The sequence below is a fragment of the Rhamphochromis longiceps genome, linkage group LG5, assembly GCF_057381845.1.
Source record: "Rhamphochromis longiceps isolate RC_006_pf linkage group LG5, R_longiceps_female_GT1.1, whole genome shotgun sequence".
In the NCBI taxonomy this organism is placed as follows: domain Eukaryota; kingdom Metazoa; phylum Chordata; class Actinopteri; order Cichliformes; family Cichlidae; genus Rhamphochromis; species Rhamphochromis longiceps.
Window position 1 is genome coordinate 20,763,753 of NC_140561.1, and position 18,729 is coordinate 20,782,481.

At 40.0% G+C, this 18,729-nt stretch overlaps 2 protein-coding genes across 2 annotated transcripts; both read right to left on the minus strand.

Moving 5' to 3' along the window:
• Window positions 1-90: 90 nt before the first annotated feature.
• Window positions 91-6,483, minus strand: uroc1 (urocanate hydratase 1). The gene is made up of 19 exons (XM_085406531.1): window positions 6,257-6,483; window positions 5,616-5,746; window positions 5,066-5,159; window positions 4,900-4,959; window positions 4,689-4,817; window positions 4,541-4,602; window positions 4,385-4,451; window positions 4,123-4,266; window positions 3,929-4,017; window positions 3,438-3,500; window positions 3,132-3,311; window positions 2,934-3,031; window positions 2,774-2,846; window positions 2,447-2,636; window positions 2,222-2,320; window positions 2,027-2,126; window positions 988-1,069; window positions 798-897; window positions 91-701 (listed from the first exon to the last, which is right to left on the minus strand). The coding sequence occupies exons 1-19, from the start codon at window positions 6,380-6,382 to the stop codon at window positions 561-563; spliced, it is 2,028 nt and encodes a 675-aa protein (XP_085262657.1). The 5' UTR covers window positions 6,383-6,483; the 3' UTR covers window positions 91-560.
• A 614-nt stretch (window positions 6,484-7,097) lies between these two features.
• Window positions 7,098-17,387, minus strand: chchd4b (coiled-coil-helix-coiled-coil-helix domain containing 4b). Its single transcript, XM_085406533.1, has 3 exons — window positions 17,162-17,387; window positions 8,509-8,607; window positions 7,098-8,429 (listed from the first exon to the last, which is right to left on the minus strand). The coding sequence occupies exons 1-3, from the start codon at window positions 17,181-17,183 to the stop codon at window positions 8,107-8,109; spliced, it is 444 nt and encodes a 147-aa protein (XP_085262659.1). The 5' UTR covers window positions 17,184-17,387; the 3' UTR covers window positions 7,098-8,106.
• Between the last annotated feature and the right edge of the window lie 1,342 nt (window positions 17,388-18,729).

Sequence of the window (18,729 nt, forward strand, 5' to 3'; positions counted from 1 at the left end):
TGTATATATATATATATATATATATATATATATATATATATATATATATATATATATATATATAAACACACAAAGCTATGAGCAGTGCAAAGTGAAGAAATGTTCAGGGCAGAATCCATATTGTCTTTTTTTATGTGCTATCAACTGTGACCAACTTGGCCTTGGCTCGAACATCAGTCGTTTAACTCTTACTGCAGAGAACTGCAGCTCTTCTTACTTTACATCCTGTATGGCACATGAAATATAGGACTTGGCATTTTAATTACTTGATAGTAATAGCAGGTTCAGTACACACAAATAACACAGGTTTTATAATGTATACAAGTTCGAAAATAAAGAATACATGCATTTAAAATATATGAAACACCGTAGCAACCTGATAGAGTTTTGTTTTAGAAATTGCCACTGTATATAGATTTATTACCTAGTGCAGTACTGACAAATATTTGCAGGCTTTCTGCGTATTCAGATGTCTTTGTGGTATGAATGTGGTATGATAAGTCTGTTATGTAAGTTTTGTGGCTGGTTTTTTACACAGCTTGCTGGTTTTGCCTTGCTGCTTAGCCCTGCAGGGCACGATCCAGCACATGCTCGTCCTGCACAGGAAAGGGCATGGTGACATGCAACTGCCTGTTCTCCTCCATGGTGCGCTGGATGGTCTCGTAAGCGTTTGAATTTCCAGACCAACAGCGACGAGCCACCTGCAACACACAGAAACACACAGATAGCAGCAGGACAATTATCATCTGCAGACTGTGAAGTGAGGCTGTAAGCTGCTTCGCATTCAGCTATCTCACCCCATTGGAGACATCCCAGTTGAGCATCAGACGGGCACGCTTTGCTGCCTCGTCTGAGCCGTCCAGCACCAAACCAAATCCTCCATTAATGACTTCACCCCTGTAAATGGGAGGCAGTTATAATCACCCTGATTTAAATTTGTATTAATACATAAATATGGCTTTGGCAAACTGTTGTAGTCAGACTTACCAGCCAACACCACCTCCATTGTGCAGGGCTACCCATGTGGCACCTCTGAATGCATCACCAACAAAGTTCTGAACTGCCATGTCTGCAACAGGTACACGCTGTGAGCTGTGAGCGGACTTTTTTATTACTGCTCAAGTATTTATGGATTATATGAATGTGGAAATACAAGAATGATGAGAATATGAAAAAAGGCTTTATGTCACCAAAGTTATACGTTTGTGGGCCAAGCCACAACTTTCAGCCACAACAGTTTTCATATCAGCAGTAGTCAAGGAGATTTAGTTTTGTTTTTTTTTAAGACACAATTCGGTTTCAGTACCGCCCATGAAGCAAAGCACAGAGCATTTTTCTTTGATACTGGTTTCCTGCAGAGGCACTGAAACTCTCTAAACCAGTAATGGGTCATACGCTCTGTTATAAAGCTGCATCTGTTACCACAATGTGCTGCCTGGAAGTGAGCTTTAAAATATTTTAAGTCTCCCATTCTTGCATTCAGAATGCCTTTAAGGAACTGACTTGTGTCATGGGACACTTGTGTGTGGCAGGTTGAGTGCGGACTCAAATGCAGGACTCGGCAGACAGACTTGAACTAAAAAACTCAGCTTTATCAGCCGGCAAGTGGCAGGCCAATAAAACAGGCAGGGCAGAGCTGGAACAAACTACCTAAAATAACTAACACTGCTGGACTGATAGGAGAATACACAACACGAGGGGAGATCACAACAACAAACTAAAGAAAAAGAGGGGCTTAAATACACACATGAGGTAATCAGGAGGATGGAACACACCAGGGAACACAGGTGAACTAAATCTGACTAACGAGACAGGAGAAGCAAAACTGAACATGCACACAGGAGACAGGGGACTCCAACAAAATAAAGAAGGAAGTAACACACACTGAGACTTAATTATTTGATCTGGCCCACTTAAGATGACTTAAGCTCAAAGTGGGCTGTATGTGGCCTGTGATGTAAAATGAGTTCAATGTATTAAGCTTCAAATTTCAGTTGTATTCAGCTGTAGTGAGTGTACCACGTACCTGCGCAGAAGACAGAACCATCATACACATTAGAAGTCTCTCTGAAGGGGCTGTCTGTGCCACTAACGTCATGATGGTCTCTGCTAATAACCACTGGCGCCTGAACAAGAGTAACAACAAAGACACTACTGAGACTACACTCAAAACTGAACATCAAGCCTCATGATCACCTCAGCAGACAGTTTATCCTCTTACTGAAACGTTTCCATCAGCAACAGCCTGGTTGATCGCCAAAGCAATGGAGACTCTTCCTTTCTGGTCAGAGTACAGGATTCTGGCTTGTGATCCTACAACCTAAACAAAAAAAACAAAACAATACATGAAGCATATGGGCATTCTTGTTGTATTATTATTTATTTATTACCTGTGTAATTTACACTGAAATATCCAGTGGGTGGATTGTTTTAGTAGGGAGCTTACCATTTTATGTTTTCCAGCCTCTCTAATCCAGTGAATGTTGTCATTGTACTGTTGTTTCACACGATCAGGTACATTGGCGCTCATTTCCTCCAGGACAGTAGCGGCAATGTTGTCAGTTACAGCGAGATCTCTGGGGTCGCCAGATGTGCACACCCAGCGAAATGGCCCAAAGCCCAATGAGAAAATATCCCTGGGTAAAGGCATATGAAATGAGATCAAAAATATTGCACACAAGCTTATTCACACATCTCATTAAAGGGTTTAGTCACAGTATGGCAGGCTTTACAACATGTTTAAACTTAGTGAAGTTTAGTTCATGATGCTCACCCCATGATGTGCTGCACATAAGAAGGGTAACGGAACTCTGTTGCTCCTCCACCAACTTTTTGAACCTCTGCACCTGTAAATCAAAAGACAGTATTCCTCGTTATTAGTCTATAATTAACTGCATGATAATGGAGTTCTCTGTGTTTGTTAAATTACCTACCAGCTCTTTGGGCCTCCAGGAGGAAAGCATTACCGTAGTCCCAGAAGTGCATGCCTGCATCAGCTAGCTTGTTGATAGCCTTTATTTGTCTTCGGAGGCTGTGATAGCATTTAAAACACATTTCTTCAGCTTAATAGAGAGACATATAAAAACAACAGCACAACAATAAGCTTTGTTAAGCTCTGTGATTAATTTAACCTTTCTTGGACCACGTTGCGGAAACGGTCAGGATCAGTAGACATGAACTGGTTGGCCTGATGGAAACTGAGCTGGACTGGATAGTAACCACCATTATATGGGTTGTGAAGCGAGGTCTGGTCTGAACCCAGATCTACCAGGAGCTCGCCTGTCCTCTCAAACTCCAGCAGGATTCTCTCCCTGTTTAGAAAGAGCAGACTATGACTAAGACCTCAAGGGAACAACAACAACAAAAACTGTCTCCTTCACTGCAGCTGCAGCTGTAGACCTGAGTTTTATAGTGTAAACGTATCCTGTCTGACTCACCACAAGTCTACAACATTGCCATGGTATCCCAGACTGAGGGGAGTCTTGGCGCTCTTAGCCTCTCTGTAAGAAACAAAGTAGTAATTAGTGACTTTCACAGCTGAGAGATTTACCTGTGGAATCCTTCTAACATTGGATCACCATGCTACTTGTATGTTTATGGGGTTTGTTGTAATGTATGAAACATTTTACCACCTCTAATCCACACAAGGTTAAAAGTATACATACAGGCGCAAACACCTGCACTGATATTTGGTTAAATGTCCCTTCGTTGAACAAAGTCTCAACAAAGAGAACATGCTCGAGTGAATCCTGCAAGCTAGTACAGGCAGTCAGCTGGATATGCACTGCTTCATCCACAACCAGTCTCCTTACATCGAAAACCACCTTTAAGGGCCACCTTTTCAATCTCTGATGTAGTAAATCATTTCAAACGAGAGCAGTCTGACTGAACCTTTGATAAAGACTTTTAATCCAATGTTCTCAGTTACCTTATGCGTTTAATGCACTGATCCAAGCTGCTAGTGACCTCCATTAGCCAACCCTGCTCATGTCTCTTTCTCAGAGGAGCCTCATCCACCTAAACGCAAATCAAATATACACAGTCACATTGACTTTACACAGTACTTCCTCTGTTATTGCTTAGTCATCAGAGTTCATGGGAAATGACTTGAAACCAGCTGACCTCTGCAATCACACTGACGCAGCCGGCAATGACGGCAGCTTTAGCCTGAGCGCCACTCATTCCCCCCAAGCCAGAGGTCACAAACACACGCCCCCTCAGATCATCAGAGCCCAGGTACCTCCGGCCGGCATTCAGTACCGTCAGCTGCAAAAAAGGACCACTAATACAAATCTAAAACAGGCACTACAGCGTGCATTAATACATTTTTGTGTGAGGGACTTTCAGACTGTGTTGTGTGCATCTGTTTGTAATTATTACAAACCATAGTTCCATGAACAATCCCTTGAGGCCCAATGTAACAGTAGCTGCCTGCCGTCATTTGACCGTACCTGAAAATGCACAGCAAAGACCAAAGAGACCACACTTGGCATCTCCAGACAAAAAAAGCAAGTAGCTATAATGGACCTTGAGGACTTACATTGATACACCCAGCGCAAACATCTTCTCATACTGATCTCTGGAGGAGTAATTTGGAATAACCTGATGCAAGCAAAAGAAAAACATGTGAATGCGTCACTTATCTCTTCATATGACATTACTGAGCTAAATGCCTGATTCGCCGTTACCATGCCGTTGGTGATGATGGCGCGAGGTGAGGAAGGCAGACTGGGGAAAAGGCCCATGGGGTGACCGCTGTACATAACCAGAGTTTGTTCCTCTGTCATCTCGCTCAGGTAATGCATCACGAGGCGGAACTGCACCCACACAAATGCAAAACTTAAAAGGGATACACTGTGATCAGAGACGTGCAAATGATCATGTTAACTCAGGCCATACCTGGGCCCAGTTACTGAACACCTGTCCGTTCCCTCCATAGGTGACAAGCTCTTGAGGAAACTGAAGGATGAAGAACGAATTCTTTGTTATTCACATCAAACACATAAATTATACAGAAAACCTGACATTTTATTCAGTAGGCTTAGCCTTGTTAACCTGTGCTTACCTGAGCAACTGCTGGATCCAGGTTGTTCATAATCATTAGCATCATAGCGGCTGCTTGACGTGTGTGACATGGGTACTGATCTATGGGGTAAGCTCTTAGGAAGCAGAAGGAAATTCATGTTACTTGTAAAATGGGGGGAAAAAATCAACAAAATCCCACTTTGAAGTTGAAATGCAGTTTAAATATAAGATATATTTATATTATAGTGGTCTCTCAGTTTCATACTGTTATAGTCTTTTTTAGATTTTTTAAATCTTTTCTTCTTCTTTGTTTTCTCTGTTCTACCTGTTCTGCCTAAAGATTCCAATGACCGTAATTCTGAGCACCTGTTTTAAATCTTTATATAAAAATTATGTAAAAAATGTGAATGCACGCCCACACTGGTAAGTGCCTGTATAGCTCAGCCCATATATTAGTAGATTAATACATTTTAAAAGTATTACAAAGTGCAACTGTTTGCCTTCTATTAGTTGTAACACTCACAGAAAGATTCTTCAGTGTTAAATATCTAAATAGAATAGGAATATTGGCTGTCCTTGGTGAGCCTTACCTCATCCGTAATGTGGGACAGAAGCGGTACATGTATATGTGCCCATACTGCCGCAGCTCTTGAGCAAATTCAGGTGCGAGCGTTGCATGGTGGGAGGGGGGGAAATAACGCAGTGCATTTCTCAGCGCCAGCTAGAGGAAAGATGCATTTAGAGGACGTTAGTCAAGAAACGTAAATGTTCAGAAGACATGATTAGATCTCTTTCTGCTCCCCGGTCTTCTCGTGTAACTTATTAAGCATCTCTGTGTTTTTCTTTAAATTATTCACTCACTTAGTGGAGGACTTTTGAGAATAATCAATTTTTAGGAAAGGGCATGATCCAGGAGAGGTGACGCAATAGGACAGAGGACACAAATGCACTTTCCCATCAGACATATTTAGAGAAGCCCAATTATGTGACATGATAGTGCAGCTCTGTTTGGATAATATCCAAAAGTTTCCTGTGCACAAATTGTAGTGTCACCGCTTTTAATGTTGGTCACGTCTTTTAAATCTGAATTATCATCATTAGTGCTTAACATTAACTAAAACTATGACAAAAACTATGGCAGGATATACCTGTGCTACTCACGGACTTATTTCTTGGTGGTAAAACTCCTACAAACTGTGCGAGAATATAGTTTTGCAATCCATTTACTCACCCGCTCCTCTTCTGCGGTGAGGTTGGGAGTCCGAATAGGTGCATGTGGCACATTTGGATATCTTCCCCGGTTAGGGGGCAGCGGGTTGAGGGGCAAACCGCTGCATATCTCCTTCAAAGTAGACATGCTGTATTAGATATTTGCTATGACACACCTGATCAGAAACCTATAGACAAAGGTAAGACTGGAACCTGACAGTAGCTCTAACGATCCCCTGTGGAGAGAAAGAATTCAAGGGAGGGAGAAACATTTGAGGGCAATCGCTCTTTGGCTGACTGTCCCATTGGCTCTTTGGTCATCTTTGCCCTTCACAATGCACCAATGGTACACCACGACTAGAAGAGGTTGTTTGGCAATTATTGATCCCTCGCGGAGTTTGAAGCAGCACATGCTTGAGTAGACAAACACTTACTGAGACCTCTGGCCCCTGACGCTTGCACATGTAACTGAGTTACACAAAAGTGTGCGTCACAACTTACCGAAACCTTTTAGACAGCACAGTGACTGTGCAGAATCATCATATAAATGTTGCTCCCCATTAACAAAACCACGAGTGCAACTAAATACCGCAGTTTCACTGAGAACAGGAAACTACAGGCACGATGTCAGTTTTCAAAGATGGTGGGTACACTGACTTACTGTTTATGGTTCTTTAACCTGATGTACTGATATATTATCAATACACAATATAATATCTTATGTTGTACACCAGTATGTTTTTTGAGTGAAAATTCAATGTCGGTAAGCAAACACGTGATGAGTAACATTGTTCATTTTCCCATCGTTAATGATGTAAACCTGCAATACGATGTGTACAGTCAACAATATCTCACAAACCAGAGATTTGTAATTGATTTTATTATAAAACTTTTAACAATATTGTCATATCCACTTCAAGTCAAGTCAGTCACTCCTGTGCGGCACACACACGGTTCATTTCAGCTTAGATGAGGTAAATTTTTCAGGTCTGGTTATAAAAAAAAAATGCAGTCTTACTGGACAGAGAGTGCAAAGACACAAATAAACAGCTCATAAACAAAAACAAGTTGTAGTCATTTCCTCAGTTTGTGCTTCATACCTTGTAAAGCTGGCAACTTTTCAATAATGTTACTAACATAAACTTTTGAGACAAATTTGATATAAGTAACATTTGTGTAACAATGTAAAAGACAGAAAATTAAGACAATATACTGTTTACACTCTCTGATGGTTAATCACACAGCAGACAAATGTTCATCCTGAGACACGAAGAAAAAGAGCCAAACGTATACACACAGTGCACTGTGTGGGTGTAGGAAGCTTGGTCCTTAATTAGCACTCAGCTGAAGATTATTTACAACCATTATGGATGAGCACAGTGGCAGGATTAAACAACTTCACAAACCTTTTTTTCTTTTGTGCATTAAATCGCTTTGCTGGCAAAGTTTGTAAATGAAACTGAAATAAAAGTTTTATCTGCTACAGCATGCAAACAGTATCTGCTCTGTAGCCATTTTCCTTTAAGGACAAATCAGAAACCAGTGGAGGGAAAATCTTAAATACTTTTTGATATTAAGGTGGCAGCGTTTGCTTCCATCCAGCCAATCAAATTACTTTAAATTAACTCATAATAATCTGTAATCTGTGCTGCGTGTTTCCTCACTTTGTCTATCCAGCTTCCACACAGCCCAAAGCATAACAGCCATTTCTGATCATTTACAAATGAGCTATGAAAAAAAACTGTCGATAGTAAAAATAAACTAATGACAAATAATGAAAAAATATCTCTGCATTATTTTTGCTCAATAAAGGGATGATTAATTATGTCATGTATGGATACTGAGCGTCACTGTTGCTGCGGAGACTCATTATTAGCTCTCTGTGTTGGCCTGTTTGGTATCAGAGTCCTGATCTGAGGCAGATGTTGAGCTTTCATCCAGCGCATCTGTGGATTCAGAGTCTTTTGGGGTGTCGCTGGGTGATTTGTCATCTTCTTGTGGATAGAGCTCTGGGTAACGCTGCATGCACTCCTGCATAGACCTGAACTGCTCCAGGCAGTCAGAGCCCTTCACCTCCTCCTTACTATAGTGGAAACAAGAGAAGGCGTCCTTAAATTCAGTCCCACAGGGACCACTGGCCATCCCACCCAGGCAGGGGCAGTTCCAATTAATCTCCCCATTGGGAAGAATTAAGCCTGGGACGAGAGAGGAGAATACAGAATAAATAACTTGTAATTGTGCAACTTCACCAAAGCTTTCTTTACCGTTTCTCACCTCTCTCCTCAAATGGGTCATTGGGGTCTTCCTCCACGAGCTCCGCAGTGCTGGGTGCTGCATGATCCTCTTTGGTGGCAAAGATGATCGTGTCTTTACCTGTTGTGTGAAATAGAGCATTTTAAATAAATCATCAGGAAGGTATCAAAACTTTTTCCTGTCGTTGGGGTTTTTTTTTTGGCCATATATAAGTCAAAATTTTGAATTGAACATCTCAAAATTTCCACTTATTAAATGGAATTTTTACGAGATAACATGAAATGCCGGCTTACTTATGAAACGAGCTTCCACAGGAGATGATTGGTGGAGTTATTATTTTGTTAACACACTTAAAACAATGCTCAGCAATTCTTAACAGACTCTCTGAAGTGAAGATTTGCTGCTTTCTTTCTTTTTTGTGTTTTGTTTGTTGGTGTTTTATACAATTTTCTTTGAATCATTTAACAGCCAATAAAAGATTATTTGAAGTTATCACTCAAAGCACTTCAAACTAAATCCCAGGATTTTTTTCCAAGGACTTAAGAGCTTTATCTGGCATTGAGTCTTCCGAAGTATACAGAGAAAACCCCATAGACACAGCAAAAACATGAAGACGAAGATAAACACTCTTCCGGGGTAAGCTGAGAAAATCTCTGTCTGTCTGTCCTTCTCCCAATCTGTGATGTGTCTTCTCTGCTATCTGTTATTCAAGTTCCATCAGCATTGTGTTCTAGCACGCTATACAATGAAACTGTTTTCTCTGACACACATCTGTTCCCACAGTACGTGTTTACTGGTTGATATGAATGGGGAAATGTATAAAACAGGCTCAGCGGGACTGCCCTGGCAAGCACTCGCATACACTATTACTCTGTACTGCTTTTCCTCCCTTGTAAGTGAATAAACATAAAAGAGATTAAACTGACTTTGATTAGAACAGAGACATGAAGAGGGGTCATTATATCATAAAGGCACCTGAGCTGCCATTTCAGTGAGTGTGCAAAGTTTCCTGCCACTCCGTTGCATGCACAAACAAGCTTGCAATAAGCTAGTTTCATTTAGTTAAGTTCACATAAATTTAATACTGATAAATAGAAAAGGTAGTTACGAGCGTTTAACAGTTGTGATTATACACAGTTATATAATAAAGAATGTTCTCTTCCCACCTTTAAATGAAACATATTTGCGTGATGATAATTATTATTATTATGTGTGATTATAAACTCTTATCTCCAAGAACGAGTGTGCACTCTCCCTGTTCTCTGAAACATTAACTAAGGATTAATAAGCCACGTAATCATAGCTTATACATTACGAATTCAGCTGTAGTTCATTATTTATTATAGGCACTTTCCCCCCACTAAATAACTAAACTTAATCTACAGCATAGCCAATAAGGGCTGTGTAGTGTAAAAGCATCTTAAAACCACACTTGGTGTGACGAATTACTTAATCTACTACCATGACAGTCCAAATACTTTCACACACACCTTAAACTATAACTAGACTAGAAGTGACTTTCTAACGTGCTAATATTAGTCACTTTAATAATTACGGTATGTTGCAGGCCTGGTGGACTGTAGCACGTTCTGGTCAAGGTTAAACTCTGACGGCCACAGGTGGCAGGCACTGTTGCCCTCTCAGGATAACTGTCCTAGCTCAGATCCTATGAGGGAGCTTCTTAATCCACCTTATTATTACACCAAGATTCATTTTTCATTCAGACTCAACTAAGCTTTAGAGAGTAGCTTTGCAGAAAAGTTAGCCGGTGTTCCAGATCTACTGGCGTTTAGATCAACTGGCGTTGGTCGAACAGATGTGTGGCAGTCTTGCGTTTCAGGAGCTCCTACCGACAAACCAGCAAAGAAAAGCCAAATGTGTCACCTGTGACACTTGTGAGGTTGTCTCAAACACACTCCGTCAGTCTTGATGCTGTTGAACAACAAAATGTTCAAAAATGTGGCGAGTTTACCTGGTGATATCCTCGTGCGCCACGCGATCGCGAAAACAGCAAACAAGTAACACCACGCCGTTGTTGTTCACGGGACAGCAAGAGTAAACGATCGGGAGACTCTTGTCGTCGTTATCGTTCCCCTCGCACGGTTTATTTCTCCGAATTCAGCGTTTTTGCTTCACAACTACAGCGTGCTGTTTACTTTGTGCACCAACATGGAGTCGAGTCAACCAGCGCCACCTCTGGCCAAGTGCCACAGCCTACAGCCAGATCAACCTGTGACACATCTGCACCACGTTTGAATTCGTGTCATGCACATTTATGAGGTGCCGTAAGGGACATTATTACTGAAACGCTCTCACACACACTACTGAAATTTTAGCTCTCACGCACACTACTGAAACGCTCTCACACACACTACTGAAATTTTAGCTCTCACACACACTACTGAAATTTTAGCTCTCACACACACTACTGAAACGCTCTCACACACACTACTGAAACGCTCTCACACACACTACTGAAATTTTAGCTCTCACACACACTACTGAAATTTTAGCTCTCACGCACACTACTGAAACGCTCTCACACACACTACTGAAACGCTCTCACACACACTACTGAAACGCTCTCACACACACAACTGAAATTTTAGCTCTCACACACACTACTGAAATTTTAGCTCTCACGCACACTACTGAAACGTTCTCACACACACTACTGAAACGCTCTCACACACACTACTGAAATTTTAGCTCTCACACACACTACTGAAACGTTCTCACACACACTACTGAAACGTTCTCACACACACTACTGAAACGCTCTCACACACACAACTGAAACGCTCTCACACACACTACTGAAATTTTAGCTCTCACACACACAACTGAAACGCTCTCACACACACTACTGAAACGCTCTCACACACACAACTGAAACGCTCTCACACACACTACTGAAACGCTCTCACACACACTACTGAAATTTTAGCTCTCACACACTACTGAAACGCTCTCACACACACTACTGAAAAACCAAGTCATTTCAGTTGAACAGGAAGGCATTTCAGTTAAACAGGAAGGTGTTTCAGTTGAACAGGAAGGCATTTCAGTTGAACAGGAAGGTGTTTCAGTTGAACAGGAAGGCATTTCAGTTGAACAGGAAGGCATTTCAGTTAAACAGGAAGGTGTTTCAGTTGAACAGGAAGGTGTTTCAGTTGAACAGGAAGGCATTTCAGTTAAACAGGAAGGCATTTCAGTTGAACAGGAAGTTAATTCTTGACAAGGAAAAAGTGTTAGATTTCAAACAAACCACTACACAGATGTCTACTCAGCAACCTGTTAGTTAGGGGTGGGTTTTTATAATCGATTTATTGATTAAAATCGATTCTGGCTTGGATAACGTGAAATCGATTCATTAAAATCCTGAATCGATTTTTTAATATAAATTTATTTTACCCGAAATGCCAGAATCTCTGGTGAAACCTCACAAAATTTCAACAACCACCAAACAGCTAAGACAGTAAATGAGAGCAGGTACACGGCTTCTGCACAAAGACGTAAACACACAGCGCGGACCCGCGGATCAGAATCAGTGAGATGTCGCCTTTCTCACCCGACAGCACGGACACGGTCGGGGCTGAAAGCCGACAGCTTGCTGACTCTGATCTGTCGGCAGGTCCGCGCTTTGTTTTCACGCCGTTTTTGCGCCAATTCTAAAGCTGTTAGTTTTATCTCTCTCCAAACAATATTGACTGAACCAGCAGCAAAAGAAGATCCAAACTGCGCTTCACATAAACATCGTCATGAATTCCCTCACTGTTTTGCTTCCACCACGATAAAATCGCACGTCATGCACAGCCCTCTCTCTCTCTTTCTCTCTCTCTGTACTTCAAGAACAGTTTCCCGTCTAAAAATCTGTTTTCTGTATTATTCGCTTGCTTGTTATGCACAAGTCTACTGTTGTTTACAGCGCAGTCGGCCGCTGTTTTTTTTTCATTTTACATACTTCCGAAAAGAAAACCTAATTTCTGCCGTTCAATACTGAATAAATTTAAACTTTTTAAAATTATGCAAAATGCAAAACGTTAGCCGTGTCTCTAATAAAACCGCTGTAACGTCAGAGGTAACGTTCATATGTTGATTAATGGTTTTCTTTCGTTTTTGATGTACTGCAGAATATTTTTTATAAAATCCCAGGCCAGGAAAACCACCTTCATGTTTTTATGTGTTTTATCTTCAGCTACTTTGACACAAAGGCATCTGCTGTGATGCTCACACCTTTGATAAAGTCTTGCGTGTGTCAGCTTCCTTTTTTTAAATTCAAAATTTAGAATAGCGGGAGACGTGCATTATCCTGGTTATTTTTTTGGCATATGTGCTTTTTGTCTTTTTTAGCAAAGAAAAATATCTTAAAATCATCAATAAAACCAGGGAGAGAAGGCTTAGCGTTCCTCCATTTAGCACAATGGATATGATATTTACTCAAAAGTATGATGATGTTAATAATGTCTGAGACATCCAATGCTAGATGATCCATATAAAAAAAATTATGATGTAATTCAAACAGTGGCACATCATTAATATTTAGGGAAATCCAATTTTTTAAGTTGCACCAAATACATTGTGTGATAGGGCATAGAAAAAAAAGATGTTCTAGGGTTTCATTTTCATCAGTACAAAAGGAACACTGATCCACCTCAAAGCCAAATCTCTTTTTTTTAGAAATTCTGCCACAGTATTAGTTTTGTTTAAAGTGTGTTTCTTTAACTTTAGGTAGAATAGGCTATTTCATAAATTTTTAGTATGCTTTATCCAGTGTATATGAAATAACTAAATTAGAACCATGCCATGTAACCATTCTGTTGTAACTATGAAATATTTTGTCTTTGAAGAAACTACTAACAAATTTCTTATTGCATTTTTATCAAACAGCTGACATTGCCCTAGCAATAAATTTGGGAGCACTGATGAGAAATTATTGTATATCATAAAAATTTTAATCAAATGAAGCAGAGGCAGTGGGACCAGTTCACAAAATTTGTTATATTCTCTTTGAGAACAGTTTAGACAATATTTTTCTGAAAAGTCTGTGTAACTTAGAATGACACCGTTATCATCCAACAAATCTGTTATGAATATAATATTTTTGTTCAAACCAGTCACTCTTGAAAATTGATTTTTGATTAAGTGTTATTACCCTATTATTCCATAAGGTTGAATTATGGGGAGAAGTTGTGGGTAAATCTCATTTTCCCAAAAATGCAACGTCTGTTTTGGAAAGTTTGATATCTTTATGGGGATTTTATTTGCCGCAAAATCACATTTCAAAATAAAGTCTAATCCTGTATACTATTTTATTAAACAAGAATCATGGGATGTGGAGCTAAGTAGAGTCTGGCTGTGACAGACAAGATTTTAACCATTTAATTCTAAGGGTGCCAACCATAAATTCCAATTCTGGAGTTTTGATACCACCTTTATTGTATCCCTTCACAAGCTGAGATCTTTCTATGTAATGGGTTTTATTCCTCCACAAAAATTCGAACACATTTCTATTTATGGTTTTCATGGTATTTATCGTTTTTTTATTTTTATATCGTTTACAAAAAAGGTTGGGGACTGCTGTACTAGCAGGTTGCTGAGTAGAAATCCTTGTAGTGTTTTGAAATATACCACTTTTTCCATCAGTTTCCTTGTCAGGAAACAACTTCCTGTTCAGCAGAAATGCCTCTGGTTTCAGTAGTGTGTGTGAGAGCGTTTCGGTAGTGTGTGTGAGAGCGTTTCAGTTGTGTGTGTGAGAGCATTTCAGTAGTGTGCGTGAGAGCTAAAATTTCAGTAGTGTGTGTGAGAGCGTTTCAGTAGTGTGTGTGAGAGCGTTTCAGTTGTGTGTGTGAGAGCGTTTCAGTAGTGTGTGTGAGAGCTAAAATTTCAGTAGTGTGTGTGAGAGCGTTTCAGTAGTGTGTGTGAGAGCGTTTCAGTAGTGTGTGTGAGAGCTAAAATTTCAGTAGTGTGTGTGAGAGCGTTTCAGTTGTGTGTGTGAGAGCTAAAATTTCAGTAGTGTGTGTGAGAGCGTTTCAGTTGTGTGTGTGAGAGCGTTTCAGTAGTGTGCGTGAGAGCTAAAATTTCAGTAGTGTGTGTGAGAGCGTTTCAGTAGTGTGTGTGAGAGCTAAAATTTCAGTAGTGTGTGTGAGAGCGTTTCAGTAGTGTGTGTGAGAGCTAAAATTTCAGTTGTGTGTGTGAGAGCGTTTCAGTTGTGTGTGTGAGAGCGTTTCAGTTGTGTGTGTGAGAGCTAAAATTTCAGTAGTGTGTGTGAGAGCGTTTCAGTTGTGTGTGTGAGAGCGTTTCAGTTGTGTGTGTGAGAGCTAAAATTTCAGTAGTGTGTGTGAGAGCGTTTCAGTAGTGTGTGTGAGAGCGTTTCAGTTGTGTGTGTGAGAGCTAAAATTTCAGTTGTGTGTGTGAGAGCGTTTCAGTAGTGTGTGTGAGAGCGTTTCAGTTGTGTATGTGAGAGCGTTTCAGTAGTGTGTGTGAGAGCGTTTCAGTAGTGTGTGTGAGAGCGTTTCAGTAGTGTGTGTGAGAGCTAAAATTTCAGTTGTGTGTGTGAGAGCGTTTCAGTAGTGTGTGTGAGAGCTAAAATTTCAGTTGTGTGTGTGAGAGCGTTTCAGTAGTGTGTGTGAGAGCTAAAATTTCAGTTGTGTGTGTGAGAGCGTTTCAGTAGTGTGTGTGAGAGCTAAAATTTCAGTTGTGTGTGTGAGAGCGTTTCAGTAGTGTGTGTGAGAGCGTTTCAGTAGTGTGTGTGAGAGCTAAAATTTCAGTAGTGTGTGTGAGAGCGTTTCAGTAGTGTGTGTGAGAGCTAAAATTTCAGTAGTGTGTGTGAGAGCGTTTCAGTAGTGTGTGTGAGAGCTAAAATTTCAGTAGTGTGTGTGAGAGCGTTTCAGTAGTGTGTGTGAGAGCGTTTCAGTAGTGTATGTGAGAGCGTTTCAGTAATAATGTCCCTTACGGCACCTCATACACATTTGTACCTTTCAATTGTGTCTGTTTGTGCGTCATGCAAATAAACCTTTGGAAAGAATGAAATGATATCATATATTCCTTATTGGCCTACATTTGTACAAAATTCCAAATTATATACACAAAGTCATAGACATCACCACTCCAATTGGTCATCATGATTTTAATATTCTCTTTTTCCATAACAATGAAATACGCCTTGGACAAATATGACACATCAATATTTCATTAGTGTTGTCACATCACATCCTGTAAGCATCGTCTGTCTGTGTCTTTTCCCTGAAAATGAATATTTCCAGCCAATATAGGCAATTCATCAACATGGCTGGAGTTATATACAGTCTGTATAAGTGTGGTTAATCTAATGAAGATTTGTAAGGAGACGGCAGTTACTGTGAATTCACAGCAGTTACACAGTGATTAGTAATAAACAGCCAGTGAGAGTGAGTGGATATGACTGTTCCCACCACTAACACATGACCATAGGCCACTACTAGATTAACTTGTGACACATCTGCACCTGCTGCTATGATCACATTGAGTAGAGGCTGAGTGGCTGCACTTACCCCTGGTACATCCAAATCTACCCACAAACATGTTGAAAGATGCAATGCCAGCAATGTGGATTGTCAACACTGAAAACAATCAGTAAGCAAAGACAACAGGGATCATTTGTTTCTGTTTATTTAGCACCCACAACATTTGTAGTCGCCTTCTGCACAGGGGAAGTCCACACACACCGTGTGGTACCACTTTCCACAGAAGGTGCAATCTGCAAGATTGAATGAGATTGTCAGGGTCATTGTCTGACTGTTTATTACTAATCACTGTGTAACTGCTGTACATTCACAGTAACTGCCATCTCCTTATAAATGTTTATTAGATTGACCACACTTATGCAGACTGTATATCACAACCAACTCTAACATGTTTGTTTGCAGAGGGAAGACACAGACAGACTACGCTAACGACATGTGATGTTACAACACTGGTGAAATATTAGTGTGTTCACGACATTTTTCGTATGGGCAAAAGTATTGATATCAGGATGGTGATTCTTATGTGTATGTCATTTGGCATTTTGTACAAATGTAGGCTGATAATAAATATATGATATCATTTCATTCATTTCAAAGGTTTATTTGCATGACGCACAAACAGACACAATTGAAAGGTACAAATGTGCATGACACGAATTCAAACGTGGTGCAGATGTGTGTCACAGGTTGATCTGGCTGTAGGCTGTGGCACTTGGCCAGAGGTGGCGCTGGTTGACTCGACTCCATGTTAGTGCACAAAGTAAACAGCACGCTGTAGTTGTGAAGCAAAAACGCTGAATTCGGAGAAATAAACCGTGCGAGGGGAACGATAACGACGACAAGAGTCTCCCGATCGTTTACTCTTGCTGTCCTGTGAACAACAACGGCGTGGTGTTACTTGTTTGCTGTTTTCGCGATCGCGTCACGCATGAGGATATCACCAGGTAAACTCGCCACATTTTTAAACATTTTGTTGTTCAACAGCATCAAGACTGACGGAGTGTGTTTGAGACAACCTCACAAGTGTCACAGGTGACACATTTGGCGTTTTTTTGCTGGTTTGTCGGTAGCAGCTCCTGAAACGCAAGACTGCCACACATCTGTTCGACCAACGCCAGTTGATCTAAACGCCAGTAGATCTGGAACACCGGCTATCACAGCATGCTTACCTTCCTGTCTGACCGAACTCATCTCTTCACGCCGAAGCACATTAACTTCCTCCTCTTGACTCCTTGAAACAGATGGCAGTTCACTGATGGTTGCGCCTTTTACTGACACACAATGCAACAAACGCAAATATCACAGCATCGCAGGTTTTAATCCATCCTTCGGAAGCTGTTTCACAACTATCCTTGCCAGAACGTGGTTACTCTTCTTCTCCGAAAGTGTTGCTGGGATCGTTTACGCCACGGTGCGCGTTGCTGCCTCCTGGAGTTCGTAATAGAAATATCCTCTTCATCTTGTGTTTGGACCACACTTTATTTCTGCGAAATTACATAAAATGTTATGCGCTTAATTATTGAATATTATTCAAGTAATTACAGGTAGTTTGGTACACATTAAAGCTTTTGTCCCTAAAGTTCGGTTGTATTACAAATCAATTAACGTCACTGAAAATAAGGGAATGAAGAGACAATATTACATCTTCTACTTTTTTAATGTTAATTACACACTCATATGTTAAACATATGAGTGTGTAATCAATATAAAATGATAAAATAGAGATTACAAAAAGAGCTTTCAAAAAATGTTTATTTTTGGAGTAAATATATTGTGAGTTATAATCACAGGTGTTAATGCACACTGAGGGAAAAATATAATTCAGCAAACTGTTTCACGCATGACATGAACAATACAGGGATGGCCAGTCGTAATACCAGTTATTCTGGTATCTAATTAAAAAAGAAATCCATTTGCTTTGCCCAAACCAAACACCTGCTGTTCCTGAATAATACATTGTACAAAATTAAAAATAATACTACTAATTAAAGATCATTACAAAAAAATTAATGAACAAATTACTGCATTAGCATTCACCATTGCTCAATTCCTCTTTAATGGGGAAAAAGAGGAAATATCTGAAATATCTATTGAATAACTGATGCCCTGTGTCCAACAAATCACTTCCTTTGTCAAAATAACTTTTTCAGATCTTTAATGCTTAGCAAATACGTTATACTTCTCCCACAATCAAAGCTGTGGTATAGACTTTTATTTATTTTATTTTAATTTTTTTTAAGTTAACTAATTTATATTAGATTATATTTCATTTAAATTTATGTGTAATGTTGATGCAAATTGAATAAAAGAAAAAAAAACCCAGACAAATAAAAATTTTTAGTCGCAAATGTCATAAAAATGCTGAATGCACAAATGCTGAAAGAGAAGGAACAACAGGAAGCAATACACCAGGAGATGCAACGTAAGCTCCACGATGTGAAAACAATGCATGTTGAGAAAAAAAATGAAGGGTTGCAAACAAAGTTTGATGAAGCACTCCATCGAAAAATAAAAATGCTGAAAGAAAAGGAACAGCAGGACTCAATACACCAACAAATGAAGTCTAAGCTTCAAGATTTGGAAGCAATACACCAGCAGATGCAGTGCAAGCTTCAGGTTACTGAGAAAAATAATGGAAGTTTGTGCGTAATGTTTGGTAAAGTGTTGAAAAGAAATACAGAAGTGGTTAAAAAGAAAGAACAGCAGGAGGTTATCCACCAGCACATGCTGTGCAGGC

Bases quoted from the DNA above. Each gene is read 5' to 3' on its own strand.
- uroc1 (XM_085406531.1), bottom strand. From the start codon at position 6,382: ATGTCTACTTTGAAGGAGATATGCAGCGGTTTGCCCCTCAACCCGCTG. The intron at 3,312-3,437 runs GTGAGTCAGACA...CTTTCTAAACAG, and splicing joins GGCAATGTTGTAGACTTGTG to GGAGAGAATCCTGCTGGAGT. The intron at 3,032-3,131 runs GTTAAATTAATC...ATGCTATCACAG, and splicing joins CGCAACGTGGTCCAAGAAAG to CCTCCGAAGACAAATAAAGG.
- chchd4b (XM_085406533.1), bottom strand. From the start codon at position 17,183: ATGAGTTCGGTCAGACAGGAAG. The intron at 8,608-17,161 runs GTAAGCATGCTG...TTCACACAACAG, and splicing joins GAGTTCGGTCAGACAGGAAG to GTAAAGACACGATCATCTTT. The intron at 8,430-8,508 runs GTGAGAAACGGT...CTCTCGTCCCAG, and splicing joins TGACCCATTTGAGGAGAGAG to GCTTAATTCTTCCCAATGGG.